The sequence below is a fragment of the Nothobranchius furzeri genome, chromosome 4, assembly GCF_043380555.1.
Source record: "Nothobranchius furzeri strain GRZ-AD chromosome 4, NfurGRZ-RIMD1, whole genome shotgun sequence".
Taxonomy (NCBI): Eukaryota; Metazoa; Chordata; class Actinopteri; order Cyprinodontiformes; family Nothobranchiidae; genus Nothobranchius; species Nothobranchius furzeri.
The window spans coordinates 72,144,003-72,164,766 of NC_091744.1; the positions used below are offsets into that span (position 1 = coordinate 72,144,003).

Here is a 20,764-nt window from a genome sequence, read left to right on the forward strand (position 1 = left end):
CAGTATATATATATATATATATATATATATATATATATATATATATATATATATATATATATATATATATATATATATATATGCAGCTACTAGTGAGAGCATTTTGCATTAAAATTTTATGGAATAATAACAATGACAATAATGACATCAACAACAGCAAAATAATAATGACAACATCATAGTTTCCAGAACCTCTGAGAACCTCATTTTCATATCCATTAATTATCATTTTTTATACAGTGATTTAAATTTGTTTATATTTGTACACTGTTTGTGTATTTCCTGCAGCCCATTCCACAGTTTCACACCACACACTGATACACAGAAACTCCTTTTAGTGGTTCTTGTCCTAGGCATTTTAAAATGTTTAGTCCTTCGTAAATTATATCCCTCATCACTCTGGTTGAGGAGCTTTTGAATATTAGGTGGCAATAAGTGCTTACTAGCTTTAAACATGATTTGAGCTGTTTGATAATGAACCAGGTCTTGAAGTTTAATGTATTTTGACTGTAAAAACAAAGAATTTGTATGATCCAGATACCCAACTTTATACACACACGCACACACACACACACACACACACACACACACACACACACACACACACACACACACACACACACACACACACACACACGTATATAACCACCTATTTTTATGTATGTTTTCAAAAAAATACACTTCTCAGGTTTTTTATTTTTAATATATTTGCAACAACTTCAAAGACACTTTTTTCACATTATCATTATGATGTGCTGTGTGTTGAATTTTATGGGCAAAATGAATTTAATCCATTTCGGAATGAGGCTGTAACATAAACAAAAACGTGGAATAAGTGAAGCGCTGTGAATACTTTCCCGATGCACTATATGTTAGGAAATTATGGCGTTCCAAATGTTTGAATGTCTGGTCTGTAAAAATCAAGGTTATTGGTTGTGAATGACTCTTACCTATTAAGATACCAAATTTTAGTTGAAATCAGTAAAACTGACAACATTTTCAAAAGCTAACTGAGAAAAAGTTAACTGAGAAACTACATTTTACTAATTATTTTTCAAAATGATCAGTCACTCTGAGTTGAACATTCAGGATGAACGTGAAATAGTCTCCTACACCAATCTCCTGCATTAGCTTCTGATAGAAAATTGACTAGGAAACGCTCGGTGCAGAAAAGCCTGACAGAGCTACGTCACACTGTCACTTAACATTCATGGACTCGCTCATCTTGACTCGCGACGAGGAAGGCGGTTGTTGGTTTAGCGTCCAGAAAACAGCAGAGAACATCTCGACAAGTGGAAGCTAACCATTTGCATTAGCAACTCAGCCACACGGCAGAAGCTCCTCCAGGAGATAAAACATCAACATTGCAAAGCAAACACATTCAGTGGTAGAGTCACATTGTTGTTATCCAATCATAGGCGAGATGTCCATAAATCAGGAAATATGACTCTAAATCCTGTCGTCTGAAGCTGCATGGGCCCAATCCCAATACTCACACTTCCACCCTTTAATTGCGCATTCCTGTCCAGAGGTGCAAGCGTGTAGGGTGTCCTAAGTGTGGAAGTTGACCACGCCTCCTTTGCACCCTAGATCTGAACTGGGGCCGAAGTCCACATCGATGCAGATTTTTGCGAAGGGTTTTATCCACAATCCTTTGGGAATTTTAAGAAGAAGGCAGAGTAATGGCTCAAGTGCCCATTCTGAAAAATCTGTATTCTCATGCATAATTATCAACATTTTGAGTATTTTATTGTGTACATTTATGATTACAAATATTTCTCTGTGTATTTTTGGACTTGACTTGCCAGTAATTTTTTTTCTAGCTTTAATTTGATTCAGATGTGAGTCAATTAAATGTTAGGATTCAAAATGTAAAAGAGAAATTTTCCCCTTCCAGAATGTTTATATAAAAATCTAATTTTCAATATTAGAACCAAATTTTATCATTTACTCTTCTACCCAAAATGAAAGATCATTCTAAGACAATTAATGATATTTATCAATGCTCTGAATTTTTAGACCAAGATTTAATGTGGACAGCAATAAATGCAACTTTTGTCAAATAATTGTTTGTTTGAAAGTTGTCAATAAAGATTTTTTTTAAAGTAGCACAAAGAAAGCAACCAGCATTCACACTGTCTCAGTACTGCAATTATTTGCACACTTGTGTACTACACACCTGAAGCCTTACAACGCACTTCCTCCAAGTGCACTTTGCAGAGGATCGTAGGGCGCAGTGCGAGTGTTGGGACCGGGCCTTTCTTCTCCAGCTGAAGAGTGCAACTTACAAGGCATTAATTTCTACTGGAGAACACTGCAGATGTTTTAAAAGTACGAGGAAGGTTGACCTTTAAAATAATCAGCTGTACATTACTACTTTGTAAAGTTTAACTAAAATCCAAGCAGTGGATAATGGGATAGTTTTTGCTAACAGGTAAACACACTTAGTGGCTGAAACATTATGGCCCACTGCCATAAAGGATTCAGGCGACCATGAGTCATTACAGAGAATTATCACCGACCTTTAAAATGTTTTAAAAGAATTGATTTCCATCAGAAACGTGATATGTGAGACACTTTAGATCTGTCTATGTGTTTATTCCAGTATCTATGAATAGGAAAGAAATGTGAGACTCATTATATAACAGCTTAAAGGGAAAGTCACTTCAGGTTAGTGGATGGCTGAAATACCGACTGAGCAGCTTTTATCTACAAAAAGTGACTCAGCAATCTAGAGGTGAACTCAGCTCATCTTTCAAATTCTTCTTTGTCTTGATGAAAGTTATGGAGCTGCAAAATAAAGAAAAATCCAACAAAGTTTTATTTTATTCTTATGCCAGTGAGTTGAGTGATCCCTCATGCTGTGTGGGGAAAATAAGCCGAAATAGTGTCCCTTCCGCATGTGTCAGCATTTGGCCAAACGTAGGCGTATACCAGTCATTTAAGTATCACTGACATATATTTAGTACTTAGTTGAAGCTAATCTGCTTATGCCAAGTTAAAATCATGGGATCTATTGCATAAATGAATGAAAACGTTCTGTACCGTCGGTATTGGTCACAAGACTTGGGTCGTGCAAGGGTATTAAGCCATAACCAAAACTCTTCACACTGGTCAGGTGTTTTTATGGGTAGACGTGTAAGGCGCAGTAAAAAATAAATGTATATTATAAACAATCCAAAAGAGACTACACATTCAAACAGAGCCCATGTGGGTTAGCCAAAGTGTAACTGTGGAGTAAGAAGAGTTCGTGAGGATGCGTTTCACTTTTTCAAAAAGTACCTGCAGCCCTCATCCTCCTGACCAAGGTTTAGATCAGATATCTGAGTTAGTGTCTGCCTTTTCAAAATAAAACAAAATAACTTTTGTTTGGTGAGGGTTAAGACAAGCTAAAACCTCAGAGGAGAATTCAGGAAATAAAATATCCTAATTTTCTCATTCCTAATTCTTCACGCTTCTAATTTGCTCAAACTTTCTTTAATAATGCACATAAATGAGGTGACAATCGGCGCTGTTCTTCTGAAAATCCGCCACAAACATCATCATTTAGCAGCTTTTCCAACCACGCAGTCTGCTGGTGACATTGGGCTCAAATGACATGAGAAAATATCACAAAGATATGTAGACCTTCCTCCTGGTGTCTGCGCAAATGAACTCCAACATATCTGGCATGCCTCGTGTGTGACCTCAGCTGCATAAACACAAGTGATTACTTCTGAGATATGCCAACCCTTGTGGTTGCACACAAACATGACGGAGCAGATAGCATGTTCCTTTTTAACAGCAATAAGTGCATTTCTCAACTCTTCACCACCTATGGACTCCACACTATATATAAACGATGAACTGAGATTGCAGCTGAAGGACTTAAATCATTTCTTTTTTTTACCAAAACGGTAGAAGAAGTTGATCAGTCTGGACAAAGAAGCTCATTGTTAATCAAGCAACTGAAATAAAGAAATGGAAAATGGTTACGAGTATTAGAATTATTTGATATACTTAACATTTTTGATAAAACTGTACACTGACACAAAAAATCATAAATATAAGGCACAGTTATACATTAAAACCTTTTTTGGTCCAAAAGATATTAAATCAACAGCATTTACAATAACAGTTAAAGACATTTTACTTGTTAAAAAGTGTCTGTGGCTCCTTCTTTACTTCATTTAGTCACGTTTAGTTCCGTTTGTGTTTCAGTCCCAGATGTGCATGCTGTGGTGAGGTTTCCCTAAGGTCTGTGCAGTGTGGTGCAGCACCACAGTGGTCCTCACAGTATCAGCTCACTAAAGATTCATCAAAAAAGGCCATGTGGTGATATCCCAGCAGGGGCATGCTCTCCCCAAGAACGGCCTCTGTGAAGTTTGGCCGCCTCCAGGCATAAACCATGCTGTTCAGAAAACCTTGGAGGGATACCGTTGCAGCCTGAAAAAAAAAGAAGCTATATTGTAAACAGCTAAAATATCATTTTATTTTTACATTGGGTGTTGTACTTTAGATACAAACCTGCAAAAGATAAAGTGCAAAAAGGTTGTGTGGTTTAACGTCTGGTAGGTTCAGAGTAGACAGTAGAATGAGGAGAAGGGCTGCGGGATGAAGAAGGATGATGATACATCAGTCATATTTGTGTGTGTGTGTGTGTGTGTGTGTGTGTGTGTGTGTGTGTGTGTGTGTGTGTGTGTGTGTACCTGGTGCCCAGCAAATCAAGATGACAAACACCATATTCCGTGCCGTGGAAAGCTCTCTTTTAAATCGCCTCCTCGAACGCCCATCTCCCTCTATGGGAAAAAGCCCGCCATGCGTGCGCCATTCATACCACTTCTCAACTTTGTAGTAAATAAACTGTAACAAAAACAATTATAATAATTCAATTCCACAACGATGAAATCAGATGGTACGAACTGGGCGTCCAATGTTCCAAAAACAAGTCTGTCGCTGACTTACTGAGCACACTATCATCACTGATATCACCACGATGACGAGGACAATCCTGATGAATTTATCTACAAACTTATTCTGAGGTGTTTAGGAAGGAAGAAAAACATATTTTTACCAACTATAAAAAAAGAATACAATAAAATGCAGAACTTGTGTAAGAGCTCTCACTTCTGTTCTTTCGACTGAACAGGAATTGTTCCAGATGTGCAAGAATAAAATGCAGCTACAAGAAAAAAAAAAAACAATTCAAAAGAATCAAACATCCAGGGAAAACATTTTTTCCTCTTGAATAAATAAAAGAGGTGTTTAAAAAAAAATATATATATATATATATATATATATATATATATATTAAACATCGGATTACGATAGTTGCGTGCCTACCTGTTGCAGGATGTGTTATTGTTCTGGGTGGTCATGTCTGGGGATCTAGTGGTAACCGGAATCAACTGGGAAGTTCCAATCCTAACAGCGATGACATAAGCCAGGTAACAGGCGAGTGGAACTACCCTGTAATAATGGAGAAAGAGGGGGAACATAAAGATGTGGACACCGTCAACTCCATAAAGCAACATGCTAATTTAATTCCTTTAAGATGAACGTCTGACCCTGACTTCACACTGGAGGCATCAGCGGCGCGGAACGACAGCGGAGCGGTTTAATTATGTGCTTTGCTGCACGCAAACCCACACCGGAAGAGTCTCAGTCGCAGAGCAATTTCCCTACTATCCCCCTTGCCAGACTTGCAAGATCACAAAATCCATCGAGACTCTAAAGGTCACGGTTTGTTTATGCCATCTGCCATTAAACCAAGAAGAAGAAGAACCTCATTAATTGATGTCATTTATGAAGTTGTTCCTCTAGCCCTGTTAACTGTGGAAATTGATGTTTCCCGGATGTGGCTCATAGCAAAAATAGAACCGGACCTGGTTTAGCGGTGCTGCGCGGCGTGTTGCTTCTGAGATGCACCTGAAAATGTCTGCGTCGCGGCCAGTTTGAATCAACCCGTAGACTATAATGGATTCTGTTTAAAGCAGCAACATTCTGCTGCTGTTCCACGTCGCTGATGCCTCCAGCGTGAAGTCGATGTGAGGAAAAGGTCATGAGTCGTCAATGCTTCACTTCCTATTTGGCCTCAATGTGGCTAGCTGTTAGCTTGTCAATCCAGTTTTAACTAACCTTTGTTTCTCCGAGCTTTCCTGCATCAAATGATTCTAAACTATAATTTTAGGACTGACCAGCTCAACGAAGCAACACATTTTAAAATGTTTCAATGACGGACTCACCACACGATGATGTAAATCGGTATTGCTACCATTGTTCTTCTGCATTGACTCTGCAAATCAAGACAAATAAAAAAAAAACATAAAACAACAGAAATTTTGTTCATTTGACAAAATCCTTAATCTGCAGATGTCTCACCCGTCTGTGATCATCGTCTTTGGCCGTGTCTCTCCATCCCTGTACGGCGTTCTTCGACTTCCAGGCATAAACAACCACCAGGAGAAATGAAATGAAATAAAACGTCTGGAAGAGAATACAAAAGCACAAATTTACAGTTAAATCATGAAGTCAACAAATATAATTTACAGTATTTTTTTAACCTGATGTATCATTTACGATTAGGCAACATTTAAAGGATTACATTATCTTCTTCTCAGAAAAGCAGAACAAAAAAACAAGATGCAGCTATGCATGCTCAGGACATGCTCGTACTAATTTATGAAAACTTGATCATGCGATGAACATTGTTTCAGTGCGAGTTATGCAACCGTGTAGTTAGCACCGTTGTTTCCAGACAGAGAAACGTGTCAGAGCACACCATGGGTAGCATTCCGCTGAAGCCAAAAATGGATTTTCTATCAGTTCAAAGATTAACGAAACTTCTGATATAATTTATATTTTAACTGCAGCATTTAGAACAAAAACAAATGGAGCGAATCCAGATTTCCTTCTGGCACTCTGTCGACTGAGCAGGAAATCAGCACGTGCACAGCTCCACATAAACCAAATAAAAAAGAAACAAGTATCAACATTATTTTGCACCACATAAGTGTCACAGTTTCTTACTAGACGCACGTTTATTGTTTTAATAGCAAGTAATGACACATATTGTTGTGCATGAATCAGAAGAAGACAAGTTGACTAAAAGCTTTTAACATTTTCACACAGGCGCCTTGCTTCACCCGGGTTTTAGCAGTCAGTCTTGGAGATGTTCGATAACTGATATTAAAACAAATCCACAGCTCTGCAAACAGTCAACGTTGCATGGACGTGCAGATCATGTCTATACTAAGTTTGTGGGTCTAGACCGCGTCTGTAGGACGTCCAAACCAGGTCTTTGCACAGTGGGAGGAAGAAGTTACACAACACCGGCTTGCTTCCTGGATTCCATTCATCCTTGTTTCTTGACTAATCAAAACCTCAAATGTTCTTATAAAAATTCCAGAAACTCCACGTTGAGCCGTGTTACATAAAACATTGTCTTTGTCTCAAGGGAATATTTACATACAGCTGAAAGACATGACAGAAGTGCTTTACGGCTCTATAAAGTGAACACAAGGTCTTTACTGAGTGACTCTGGGATTTTTTTTACAGTTACACCAGTTGACAACCGTCAAATTATTAACCCTCATGCCTCAGATCCTACAGGAAGAAAACAATAAAATCTCGATGGCTGCTTCTTCTCTGTTCCTTCATTCTTATAATGAAACGATTCCCTGATTTCATTTTATTTCTCACCCACAAAGGCAGTGTTGTAAATAATGTTTTTTGAGGAAGTAAAGCGTTTCATCCTGCAGCTGCTCACCAGAGAAAGTGGAAGGCTGAACTGGCACATGATGTCTGTGTTGGCTTCAATTTTGTTCGAAACACTAGTCAGCATCAAGATCAAGGCGGCCAGGAGGTCCGCCAGGGTCAGCTGCACCAAGAGGTGGACCTGAGGGGACGGGGGTACATTAAAGATGTAGGATTGTTGTAAAATTGTTGTGCAAAACAAAATCAGCTAATAATAAAGGGACACGGTGTCTTCAACACTTGTTTGCTTTATCAGTGCAAACCCCTGGACTCACCTGATTTTTTAAACGTCTCCATTTGACTATAGAGGTCACCAGGACTGAAAAACTCCCAATTACACTGTGAAAAAATATGGCGTGTGAATTTAATTAAAAACTTTCAATGTTGAAGTAAAAAAAAATATATAAATAAATTATAGAAATCTGATGATGATTCAGATCCAAAGCTGTTAATGGAAACATTTGTATGAGAACAGCTGGATTCAAATAGAATCTTTTTTTTAATTTTTTATTATTAGTGAGAGTTTAGAATATTAAGTAAGACTAATAAGAACGAGTACACAGTTGTCTTTGTGGCTACGTGGAAACGATAACCGCTTCTCAAAAAGCTTTTTTTCCAATCTCGATTTGCATGAAAAAAGAAACTGCTGAGGATTTATTGTTGAAGTTTTGAAAAATTATAAAATTATCAATGCCAAACTACTAAATCTCAGGAGACATGATGCCCTGTCAGAATAAGAAGCAAAATGATGACATTACAATACTAAACCCAGTCAGCTCCTGAGTTTTGAACCTCATTCTGCTTGTTAGAAACATATAGATGACTCCTCTCAGGTGCGGTGACAACAGGGCTGTAAAATTCCACCTGGGTGAAGTCCTATGAACATTGTTCAGCATTATGTAAGAACAATGCAGGAATTCAAAAGTAAAATATAAATGTCTTTTTTAACATGTTGCCCGACTGGTTTGGCAAACCTTTGTTGGAGTGCTGACAGGCAAGCAATGAGCTGCAGAACGTATAATTACATAAATATGGCCAAGAACCCATCAAGAAATGTTATTTAATACAAAATAAAGAAAGAAAGAAGGGAACAGTACCTGGGAGTGAGCAACACTATGTACACAATAGAGAGAGTATTAATCTGAAAAATAAAATGAAAATAAAGACAATAATATTGACAAGACATATTTAATTGATCAATGTCTAAGAAATAATTTCTTACTTACAAGTTCATTATCCAGTAAATTATCACCCATTTTTAAAGTATGTTCAGTTTATCCAAAACTTAAATCCAGCATGTGCTCAGTTAAAGCAGGCCTCTCCATTACAGGCTGCAGTGAAAATATTTTAATTCATCATGAGACACCTTTTATGAGGTGCTCACCATGTCACGTGTCTGTGTTTTGACTCCACCTGCTGTACAGGTGTGAACCTTGGACTGGCAGATATCTTTGCCAGCTTTCTTTGACGATGGAATTACCAAACAGAAAACCCCATGTCTCAGCTCCAAGGACTCTACTTAAGAATTTCCCCTAATTCAGAAATATGTATATTTGCTTTGCTGCCACTCTGAAATATTAAAGCAAAAAACTTAAATCATAATCAAAAATAAAAAAGAATTTATAAAAGTACGTACGTTATATATTTATCAATAAAATAAATCAATTTGATAATGTGAGTGTGCATCTGTGAAACAGTGACATCTAGTGGCAAGTTTGTAAATCACTGTCATCCATCTAGAGTAGTAAAACGCAATATTAAATGTTTTCTTCTGCATTAAATTGTTTTTTATTATAAAATATTTATTGTGTACCACAAAATTAGTATAAAACAAAACAAAATTTTTTTGTGAAGGTTGAGCGTGTTTGTTTGTCTATGGTGTGAATAAAGCTAAGCTAGTTCAAACTGATGACGCGGTGTCTTCCACGTTTACACCGGACGTGGCAGTCTATGCAGCACTTTGAAACGCGATCGGTGTCTGGTGTTTAATATTTCTCTTCTTCCTGGTTAATATCACCTAGTCCTATAAGTTCAACTGTTCTCGGCCAGTTATGGGGCTCACCATTTCGTCCATCTTCGGCCGGCTGTTTGGAAAGAAACAAATGAGGATTTTGATGGGTGAGTATAAGTTTTGTTGAGCTAAAGGAGTTAGCCTCGCTCAACGACAAGAGAAGCTAAAGTCAAGCCAAGCAAGCTAATGTGCTAGCGATGTTAAAAACGCTTAAAATCTTTTTATTGTTTTTAAAAGCAAAAAATTGAAATGTTACATCCAATTATTCACTTTTAATTTCTTTTTTCTCTTTTTTGATGACATTTGTCAGTGAGATGTGTTAACGGCGTTTTACTTTAGCTAATGTTAGCGTCTGTTGTTTGAAAGGCAACTAAAACAGGACCAACGAGATAAAAAAAATAAATAAAAAGCTGACAAGAAGGCTTGAAACTGTCACAGAAGACAGCAGAAAACGTACAAAGTAGTAACAGATATACTGAACCAGTACAGGAAGGCATTAAGAGATCTCAGTTACGTTAGATAAATTATATCCAACGAAGGCCAGCAGATGACTTTCAGGGTTTTGCTTTGGTTGATCATCGTTTGCATAACTCCATTTGTGATTCAAAACTATTTTCCGATTAAGTAATTTTAATCAATATGACCTTGTAAATTTTTTATCTTCGTTGATTTTTTTTCACTGATTTTCAATAGTTTTGTACTTGATCAGGACAGATATTTGTAAATGAGATAAATGCACAAAAGAGGGGAGAATGAAACGTTTTGAATTTAAAATTCAGCAAATGAGTGGCAGGCTAAACAAATGTCTGTAGTTAATGGGGAGGGGGGAATCTGGTAAATACCTGAAAAAAATATTCATATCAATGCATCATCCTTTCATTTATAATCCACTTGTCAAGATTGTTTTTATCTTAAATTTCATTTGGGCTATCTGTGGTGTCTTACAAAGATTCAGACAAATAAACTGGGAAAAGAAAATTGTTATAAGTTACTCGTGACAAAAATCCCCAAAATATGTAATTTCAAATTGGTTATTTACAGAGGATTCATGGATTGAAAATTAAACATTTAAAAAAGCAAATTTATAGGAAAAATATCAGAAGACTAAGAGAAACCTGAAGATTAATAAAGTCCACTTGAAAGTTTATGTGGTAAAGAAAAGCAAAATTACTCTGTTTGGACTAGTTTTAGTGTAATGTACATTTTAGAAAAATTTTGTGGGGTTTAAAGATATTAGTTTTACGTCAGTCTAAACAGTTATCTGGCTTATGATCAAAAAAGAAAAAAAAATATATATATACTTCTGCTTTTAAAACATGTTTATTTTATTCAGCTTATCTTGCATTACAAATATTGATTCTGATCACATTTCTTTAGTTGGACTAGATGCTGCTGGAAAAACAACCATCCTGTACAAACTGAAGCTTGGTGAAATTGTAACCACTATCCCAACCATCGGTGAGACATTCCTGTAGAAACTCAAATTTATTAAGTTACACCATTTTATTTGGATGTCATATTTTAGGGCAGCCTCATTATGACCTGCTTCCTTTATGCCCCTTGTGAAGGTTTCAACGTGGAGACGGTAGAATATAAAAATATCAGTTTCACGGTCTGGGATGTGGGTGGCCAGGACAAGATCCGACCTCTTTGGAGGCATTATTTCCAGAACACACAAGTAAGTGCTTCTTTTTTCTTGCTTGGTTTTTAACTACTTAATTTGTTAGCTCTTGATTGTAGTTAATTAAAAATAAATCCAAATAAAGTAATTACTGTATATATATTTTACTTTGTTTCGCCCCAATATAACTTAAAGATTTAGTGAACCTTGTTATGTAGATTTAAAATAAAAATCATGTAATTTTTTTTTTCCTCATTTAGGGCCTGATCTTTGTAGTTGACAGTAACGACAGAGAAAGAGTTACTGAATCTGCTGAGGAGCTCTCAAAGATGGTATGTATTTCACACATTTACCGTGGCAGTAACTTTATATTTTAATTATTTGAAATCAAGAAAAAGCTCTATTACGTATTTATAGGTTTTAACAAATAGTTGATTTTAGTAGTATAACTGCACAAAAGTGCTGTTTTCACCTGCAGTTGGATGGTTTTGTGTGATTTGCTGTGCTAAACCATTTTAGAATTGCAGCTATCGTGTATTTATTAGTTTTTGATTTGTTTTTATAATTATGGAAACCACATTGGATGTTGAGGTGGATCACACGACACAGGAGTGGCTTTACCCCCAAGTGTTTTAGATGTTGAATCTTCCTTCATTTGTTTCATTGTTTGAACACAAAAAGGAAGTGTTGCTCTTCTTCCTGTAAGCAAGTTTATTAAAGCGAAAAGTAAAAGAAGGAAGCTGAAATGCATCTGAAATCTTTCTTGAGAAATTGTTTTCCAGACCAAGGAAAAGGTGTCTGAGCTGTTTGAGGGAGTCTAAAGTGGTAAAGGGACACTTTGCAACCTTTTCATATTTTAAAATCATTTTCTTGAGCCAGTATGTTTAAGGTTAATAGCAGGCCACCCAGCCCCTGTCGCCTCCTGTGGTCTGAATATTCCGCTTGCATCTTCAAACTGGCAGATCGCTCTGTTGGGACTGAGAAAAAATGGAGCTGACATCTCTGGCGCTGCGGTCTGATTCCAGCAGGTTTCCTGCATGTTTTAGATCGTGAACACAGCTGATTTATTTAATTTGGTGATGAATCACTCCTGTAGACACTAAGGATGCTGGGGAGACATTTCAGCCAGTGTTAAAGACACACACACAGCGAGGAGATAGGTTTTGCTTTTAGTTCTTCAAATTGGCACTAGGGGGTTCTAAAAGCAAGTCAAAACTGCCTCATTCCCCTTTAATGATACTGGCCAGGTTCTACATGAAAAGTGTAGGAATTCAGTTTAACTACAATTTACTATATAACTATTAAGTGGGTTTAGTTTCATTGTGATTGAGTGTTTTCATAAATCATCATAAACGCATCTGTCACTCAAAGATGTCTCACATGGAAGCTTCTGCTGCCAGTACAATGTGATTAGCTGAATTTTGTTTACTTCTTGTGCTCTTAATTATTACGGAAAATTGTATCGACAGCTACAGCAAAAAGTCTGAGCCATATCGGGGTTTCCCCCGGTGCCTTATAAGCCTGGCGGGCTGCCAGGCCTTGCTTGGTCGACAGCCAGACAAAGCGTCCAGCTCCCACCTCTCGCTCTCAGGGATGATGAACAATCCATGCGCACACCCCCCTTCCCTGCTGCACCAGGCCAAGCAAGTTTTCTGGGGGAAACCCTGCGTATGTCTTAGTCCTACACACTTTTTTTTTAACCAATAGGTTTGTTTTAAAATAATAACCTACATCTATATATCCATCTGGAACTGCAATCGGTCATCCTGGACTCCTGACGAGTCCCGTTAGCATGACTGCAGCAACGCTGCTAAGTGTTAGCTCCTGTAAGGAAAAAACAAGTCATTTGGGAAAGCTATGATGCAAACTCACAGATATGATCTAACAGATGATCCACATATTTCAACAATTTATCCTCCTGAGACTGGTACAGCCTCAGTGCCATTCTTGATTACTACAATCAACCACGAGCTAGCGAGCTACTGCAGCATCCCAGTGAGGAAGTTATTCTGGTAAGCTATCAATTAAAGGTTAGATCGTTCAGCATTATATTATAGGATGGCTGAACACAAGGTAATTGGCTTGTCATAAAAACAAAACCAAGCTGAAGCTTTTCACACGCCTTTCCTTTTATTGTTTTTGTGTCCTTGGACCAAAGATCCAAACTACAAAGTCATCAGTAAAACACTCTTCACAAATCTTAGAGGGGAATAATTTTAAGCAGAAATTGTAATGGTGGACTTGTTTGTTTTATTTTTTCAGATTTTTTTTCTGTTGGGTTTAATGTGGAATCTGTGGTGTCTGCTTTCTGTCTGTAGCTGCAGGAAGACGAGCTGAGAGATGCTGTTCTGCTGGTCTTTGCTAACAAACAAGACCTTCCGAATGCCCTAACAGTCAGCGAACTAACAGACAGACTTGGGTTGCACTCTCTCCGCAGCAAAACTGTGAGCAATGTTGACTAGAAACTATTTATTCCTGTAAAGTTTGAACTATAGAGCTGTTGTTATCTCCTGATCTCTTTCATGACATCTCTCACTACAGTGGCACATTCAGTCAACCTGCGCCACCCAGGGCACTGGGCTCTATGAAGGGCTTGACTGGCTATCCAGTGAGTTGTCCAAGAGCTAATCGAGGACAAACTGGACCGAGGAGGGAGACTGAACGCCACACCACAGGACGGGACGGGGGAGAAGGCACAGACACTCGATTAAGAAACGGCAGCAATGTTCCCAAAAAGGACAAAGCTCTAGACCTCTAATCATCCATGACATTTACTTGTTTTCTTATATTACCAGACTCTCTCTTTATAGTCTCTTGTTTCTCTGCCCTTGTTTCCAGGTATTTTCTGTTTCATAAAGAGCAAATGAGACCTTTTGGATATTTCATAGCAACACAAATTTAATAGACCTCCTTTACAACCTTTCCCGAGCCTTATTGGGGGGATATGAAGATATTACTCCAGAGGTTTGGTGAAGGACGCTTAGCAGGCCGTTCCCCTTTAGCTTCCTGTGGATATTCGACTCCCTCACAAATGCGACCCTGGGCTCCTCACTGCCGTGTCTCCGATCCCATGCTGGCCCATCTCTGTGAAGTTTTTGTGGAGGGAATTGAAGCAGGATTGCAGTGATTTTTGTTTAACTCAAAAAAGAACTGTGTGCCTTCTGGTCCCGTTTTGCACAAACATTAGCTATTCATTCCTTGTAGCATTATTAGATAACGCTTCTCTTTACGATTGATTTGTGTCTTTATACTGTTTGCAAGTAAAAAAATGTTCTAAAGCTCTTTGTTTTGTGCCTAGCGCAGCAGAAGCTCACTACGGAGCGTAGATGGCTTACTTACTACTCGATTGAATTATGGATCTGGATTTCTGACTGTTTAAATACTTCTGGACTGTTTTCCACTCATTCTTTGTGTTTTAATAAAAACCACAAAAACATGAATTGTTCCATTTCAGCTTCATTTGTCCAAAAGAAAAGTGGGAAGGAAGCGTTCTCGGTGTTGACACACAGCGAGTGGTGTTGCAGCACATCAAAGTGAATAAACGTGTAACAGTGAGTAAATGTGTGTTATGCTGTCTGGCAAACACTAACCTCATTGGTTCATTTCAGTTTAGGCTTTTAGATGCTGCAGCTGTTCACATCTGTGTGTTTACAGCGTAAGAAAATAGGGAAAAATTTGCCACTTGAATCTGGTTATTTCATAAACCATTTGAAAAGTGAGCCGTCATCTCATCAGGAACTGTAGCTGAAAGAGGAAGTGCAGGCTTTGGCAATGACCCGGTTTAGGATTCGATTGGACAATTTTTTTATGTAAACAAGTCCTTTTATGTTTTACCCATTAAGTTTTTTAAGTCGTACCACGTACCATTTTCTGTCACGTCTGGTTCTGAACTGTGACATTTTAATGAAGAAGTGACTAATTTTATGAGGCCATGTTTGCATTTATTATAGCACATTTAAATCAGTTTAGTCCATTCAACACAGGCCATGTTAAATGGGATGAGATTAATATTTCAATTTGCACAGCACCACAATTAACATGAACTTATGCACAGAGACGTGCGCGGGGGCAAGTAATTGGGTCATATGAAGAGGGGAAGGAATAAACAAGATATAATTGGCTTGCTAGGATGCATGAATGTCTGCTCTAATGTATTTATGACGGCTAATCGGGATTAGTGGAGCTGGGTTATTACTCCATTTTGTCAGTGTGAGATACAAAGAGCGAGCCAAGATAGAGGAGCAAAAACCTTCCCTGTCCCAACATAATAAAGGTACGCCATGAGATTTGTTACATTGAATGTACAAGTTTTTTTTCTTTCTGTTTTTAACATTTTTTTTAATGTTTTTAACATGTTGTGTTACATCAAAGGCTGATACATGCAGGATGATGTCAGGCCTGACTCCACACCTGCCAGTTCCTCGACCTTCCTATTCCCAGGCCAGGGAGAACCTAGTGAGAGCAATCCCACCCAAACTCCTCTGTCTGCTGGCCTGTGGAGGAAAGGACTGTCGCTACGAGGGGCCAGAGTGCTGGAAATCCAACCAACAAGTCATCCGAGGCCTTTTCTCTTCCTGGTGCGAATATTTATTTCCCCGCAGTCTTCATAAGTGTTAAAATTGTAGCTGTAAACTAAACCGGAAGAGGTTTAGTACTGATCAAAAGCATCTGACTGTTCCAGGGTGACAAATGATATCATTGCAATGGCCCGACCATCCAATCAACTAATCGAGAAGTATAACATCGTGGAGCAATTTCAAAGGTACTTACTTAGTGATTGTGCACATATTAAACACACATACATTAAACTAAAAGGTGACAACAACTCTAGATCAGAAATGTGCAAAAATGGATTTAGTTGGTTGCATTCATCAAGTAAATGTGGCTAAGGAAGCTTGTGGTGTTGCTTTTTGGTGATGATTCTTCTTAGATGTCCTTTTTTTGAGTTTATATTGACTCAAAAAGGCTCAAATGTTGATTTCCCAGGTTAAAGATCAAATCAATCATCAACATGCAGCTCCCAGGGGAGCATGCACACTGTGGACCTACTCTGGACCCTGAAAGTGGTTTCACGTACCTTCCACAGACCTTCATGGACCACAACAGTGAGCTGCCGACAAACTGAGAAGCATTACACTTAGTTTAAATATAAACAGCTAAACCAGACATTGACCTAACCCTAATTTGATAGACTTAGACATAAACATTAGACATAAAGTAACAATTGTTTCCAATTAACTGGATTATTTTCTTACAGTTTACTTTTACAACTTTGGGATGCCGGATTTTGGAGTGACGTCTCTTGTGGGGCTCATCGATGGGGTGAAAGTGTTGGCCTTTGCGGTGCAAGAAGGGCGGGTTGCTGTGCACTGCCACGCAGGTCTCGGACGAACAGGTGTGATTTAGCATGGATACACTGGCGTTCCCAGAAATAATCCCGCTTGATGCTGCCTGGTGTGTTACTGTTGTGTTTCTGCTGCTCTGAAGGGGTCCTGATAGCCTGTTATTTGATCTACACCCTTCGCATCAGCCCCAGTGAGGCCGTTCACTTTGTGCGCATCAGACGGCCTCGTTCTATCCAAACGCGGGCGCAGATAAAACAAGTGTTTGATTTTGCCCGCCTGCTTGGCACACAGCTGGTTCAGTTTCCAGATCTCAGCCTGCGGCACGGCGCTCCCTTTACCCTGCAGCACTACCTGAACCGACAGGCGCTGCTGCTGCACGGACAGGAAGCACGCAAACTCAGACACACGCCCAAGGTCAGAACTTTGTCATCATCTTTATAGGACTAAACATCCCTGTACTCTTAACCTTCCACCTTCTTTTTGGCCTGTTTCACATTCGATTAGGTGGTGTATCTCCTGTGTGTGCGCCTCTCCTGCTTGGCTCTGGGTCTGCCTTCTCCTCCAGAGGTCCATGCTGAGCTAGAGAGGCGATCAGCACTTAGGATTTTAGGCAGGACTGTGAGAGAGACGCTTGTGTCCAAACAGTATTTGCCCCTGCTGAACGAGCACTGTAAGGCCCCGAGGGCTAGCTCAGGGTCAGCGTCCTGGGATGAGCCTAGGGAGTTTTTGGAGAGGAGGTGGGAGGTGTTGTTGGACAAACGGAGCTACAGTGACTCTGACCTTAGCAGGATCTGTAAAGAGGTGAGAAATCACACAATGCATACACAGCTGTTATAAATAAAATCAGTGTGGTTACAGAGGTTTTTATTTCTCTCCTAAATGAGCAGGAAGTGAGCTCCCTGTGCACTGCTGCACTCAGAAATGAGAAGCACTGGTGTGTCCAGGATCTAATACAGGCTGGTCTGAGACCAGTTAGTCCAGTCTTTGGCCAAAGTCTATCAACTCAACTCACCGCTAAAAGGGAAAATCCATCCTATCAAATTCAAGAGTGTGAAAGAACAAGCCACAGCTGCGGGAAGAGGACAAAGTGTTCAGAAACAAAGGAAAAACAAAAGTTCGCCTCCAACCAGGAGGTAAACTTCTACTATAGTTAGAGTAACCTAATGAAACTAAAAGCTATGCTGTGGATGCTTCAAACAATTTGACCCTTCTCACCTAAAGTTGAACAGAAATCCACATAATCCCAGTCCAACCTCAATGGCCCGCCTTGTTGCCAAAGCAATGGCAGAACCAGATCCTCCAGGTGAATCCGTTCTGCAGAGGTCTACTCTGCTGCAGGTACACATCAGGTTACAGCCGCTTTAACTGCATCACTGTGATTACATTATATTTACAATAAAATCCATGTTTTCAAAAGGAGGAGTTGAATAGCAGTGATTGTGGGTGGTCTCTGCTGGTTACAGAGTCTGACCCACATGTTCTCTCGTGGCTCTTGTGGACCTGGCTGGAGAAGCTACGGGTAAGTGGTGTCCAACATGAGGTTAGGAGCATTCATGACAGATTCTGGGACTGAAGTTTAATAATCAGTTACATTTTAGGAACCTGTTCTGAACAATGAAGATGTGGCAAAGTTGTATCCCGGAGGAAGCAACAGGATGCTTCTTAGTGCCCTCAAGAAGGTAAAATAGCTAATAGCGAACACTTCTATGGAGAGAAATTAGACTCAACAGATTAGTGCATTGCGGAACTCTCGATCTGTAACTTGTGTTTACATTTTCCGGCTCCTATGCATGCAAATCATTTTACACTCATAAATGATAGGCTTAAGAACTACTTCTACGCATAGATCAGTTTACAAGTACAAAAATGGTTTTGAGGCTCATTTCACACCAGAAAAACTTGTGCATAAACATTATGTTTAAATTTCCTCAGAAAACATTTTTGCTTCTTCAGCACTTGTTTAGACGGAAACAAGTTTCGAGGTTCACCAGAAAGTTCAGATTTCCTACCTATCACCAAGCATTTAAAGTGCTCATTCACTCATGTTTTTTTTGTTTTTTCTTTTTTTAATTTGCTGTGGTCTTTATGGTAAATGGCCTGAATTTGTATAGCGCCTTTTTAGGATTCTGCAAACCCCCAAGATGCTTCACAATGCAATCAATCATTCACCCATTCACACACTGGTGGGGATGAGCTACGGTGTTGCCACTGCTGCCCTTGGGGGCACTGACGGAGGTGAGGCCTGCAGAACACTGGCACCACCAGTCCCTCCGACCACTACCACCAATTAGTTTGAATGAATGCCTTGTGAGTAATTCTCCATAGATTAAAGTTCTGGCACTTCTGTTTCAGGGAGTAGATGCTAGTCAGATGAGTGGGGTGCGGAAAATGGCAGGATTTGGAGTCTTACTCATTAATTGTCATGATATTTGAACATCTTGCCTCTGATTGGCTAACAGCAACACGGCTCTTCCACTGACTTGTTTCATTCTGCAACACTGATGTTTTTTTCTTTAAAAATAACACAAGCATGAAGTTCTGACATGTTTTTTAGTTGCTAATGCTAACAGCTTCTACTAGCCGAGACACGCTCTGCTGTCTACTGACTGCAGAAATCAACACATCATTCCTTGGTCACGAACCAATATATGGGTAAGTCCATTAATGCTAATTTACTTAGTGCTTTACATGCGCATCAGAAAAACAAACTATTGACCTAAGTTGACTGATGTAATGTTTTTATGCATGTAAGCACATTAGTCTTGCTAACTGGTTCTAATCGTGCTGAAGCACCCAGATAATGCGGCAGGAAACCACCTGCATCTGCATGTAAACTGCTCAGTTGAGCTGATACCGGTAACTTCTGAAAGTGACAAGACTGCGGAAGGGGCCTTCTATATATAGCATTGCCATAAAGTAACACGTGTAAACAGTACATATCAGATAAGCTGTTCTGCAGCGTTGTTGTCCATTTCTTCGGCCCTTGTGCATATCCTGTTTTAAATTGATTTACTTCACTCCTGCCAGCGTTTGTTTACTATTTGTGTTGCTGTATAAGCTAACCGGAGGAATGCCAACTTGAAAGGGCATATGTCACCACCTACTGTACCAGAGTGGAACAAACTTCATTTGCGAGTTTGGTTTTCTAACATGCATGTAAACTAGGATAAAGGCTCCCAGTTTATTACTGGGGGTTCAAAGACTTTTCACTTTCAAGATGCATGCGGAATGGAGTGATTGGTTTAATTTCAGAAATAAAAAGTAGAAAATGTGTGTACTTACAAATGGATCAGTTTGTACATGCAGTTTTGTCTGTGTGTTTACGTTTGTTACAAAGGAAAATGTTACACGGACATCGCTCTTTTGAGTCTGATTCCTCCCCATATATTTCCCTCAGAACTGTAAAAACATTTAAGAAACTTCAGTAAAGAATCAACTTGTTATTCTAATGATCACAGTCGCAGAGGCATACCATCTATTGTCTGCTGAGTTGTGTGAGGACAGTGGTCAGCGTGTGTCCACACAGAGAGGATGCAGTGCTCCAAAGGCTGATGTGTGCACTCACCAAGGTAAGGCAACACTTTGATACAGTGAGTCTAACACAGGGGTGACCAATCCTGGTCCTCGAGGGCTGCTATCCAGCAGGTCTTAGTTGTTTCTCTACTTAATCACGTATGGCGTGAATCTGCTGGTGATTAACAGACTGCTGCAGAACATGATGAACTGCTGAACAGGTTATTCATCCAGAAATCAGGTTTGTTGGAGCAGGTAAACAACATAAACCTGCTGGGTAGCAGACCTCAAGGATCAGGATGGCCCACATCTGGTCTAACATCTGTGCTCCTTGAAATAGTACCATTTCATGCTAATTGTGTTACCCAACAGCACCCTCAGGAGGAACTGGGAAGCTTTGCAGCTTTGATGAAAGTCCTGAAGGCCAGTTTAAGAGAAACCTTCCACAACAAGAGACACCTCATGAGGGTCTGCAGCACCAATGCAGCGCTTTGAGGAGCAGAGTCATGAATTAAAAAGTGACAAAATGAAATAAAATCT

The 20,764-nt window shown here is 39.2% G+C and overlaps 3 protein-coding genes across 3 annotated transcripts; 2 read left to right on the top strand and 1 right to left on the bottom strand.

The window, feature by feature from the left end:
* Nucleotides 1-3,108: 3,108 nt before the first annotated feature.
* si:dkey-30c15.2 (transmembrane protein 116) lies at nucleotides 3,109-9,078 on the bottom strand. The gene is made up of 12 exons (XM_015964682.3): nucleotides 8,961-9,078; nucleotides 8,832-8,875; nucleotides 8,010-8,073; nucleotides 7,748-7,876; nucleotides 6,361-6,465; nucleotides 6,225-6,274; nucleotides 5,323-5,448; nucleotides 5,107-5,161; nucleotides 4,945-5,016; nucleotides 4,689-4,842; nucleotides 4,507-4,586; nucleotides 3,109-4,425 (listed from the first exon to the last, which is right to left on the bottom strand). Exons 1-12 carry the CDS (start codon nucleotides 8,988-8,990, stop codon nucleotides 4,279-4,281), a joined length of 1,056 nt encoding a protein of 351 aa, XP_015820168.3. The 5' UTR covers nucleotides 8,991-9,078; the 3' UTR covers nucleotides 3,109-4,278.
* A 632-nt stretch (nucleotides 9,079-9,710) lies between these two features.
* LOC107388892 (ADP-ribosylation factor 5) lies at nucleotides 9,711-14,806 on the top strand. Its single transcript, XM_015964686.3, has 6 exons — nucleotides 9,711-9,852; nucleotides 11,123-11,203; nucleotides 11,314-11,423; nucleotides 11,627-11,698; nucleotides 13,685-13,810; nucleotides 13,908-14,806. The coding sequence occupies exons 1-6, from the start codon at nucleotides 9,786-9,788 to the stop codon at nucleotides 13,992-13,994; spliced, it is 543 nt and encodes a 180-aa protein (XP_015820172.1). The 5' UTR covers nucleotides 9,711-9,785; the 3' UTR covers nucleotides 13,995-14,806.
* Nucleotides 14,807-14,913: 107 nt separating this feature from the next.
* On the top strand, nucleotides 14,914-20,730 carry zgc:77752 (protein tyrosine phosphatase domain-containing protein 1). The gene is given in 12 exon segments (XM_054733641.2): nucleotides 14,914-15,943; nucleotides 16,048-16,128; nucleotides 16,353-16,471; nucleotides 16,624-16,761; nucleotides 16,854-17,125; nucleotides 17,216-17,504; nucleotides 17,570-17,844; nucleotides 17,933-18,049; nucleotides 18,129-18,230; nucleotides 18,310-18,390; nucleotides 20,170-20,280; nucleotides 20,597-20,730. Coding segments are annotated over 12 exon segments (1,986 nt in total). The 5' UTR covers nucleotides 14,914-15,665; the 3' UTR covers nucleotides 20,720-20,730.
* The last annotated feature ends 34 nt before the right edge of the window (nucleotides 20,731-20,764 follow it).

Excerpts from the sequence above, each read along its gene's own strand:
- si:dkey-30c15.2 (XM_015964682.3), bottom strand. The coding sequence starts at position 8,990 with ATGGGTGATAATTTACTGGATAATGAACTT. Across the intron at positions 6,466-7,747 it reads TCAGCCTTCCACTTTCTCTG|ACGTTTTATTTCATTTCATT; the intron begins GTGAGCAGCTGC and ends ATTCTCTTCCAG. Across the intron at positions 5,449-6,224 it reads CCGATTTACATCATCGTGTG|GGTAGTTCCACTCGCCTGTT; the intron begins GTGAGTCCGTCA and ends CCATTATTACAG.
- LOC107388892 (XM_015964686.3), top strand. The coding sequence starts at position 9,786 with ATGGGGCTCACCATTTCGTCCATCTTCGGCCGGCTGTTTGGAAAGAAA. Across the intron at positions 11,699-13,684 it reads CTGAGGAGCTCTCAAAGATG|CTGCAGGAAGACGAGCTGAG; the intron begins GTATGTATTTCA and ends TTCTGTCTGTAG. Across the intron at positions 13,811-13,907 it reads ACTCTCTCCGCAGCAAAACT|TGGCACATTCAGTCAACCTG; the intron begins GTGAGCAATGTT and ends CTCTCACTACAG.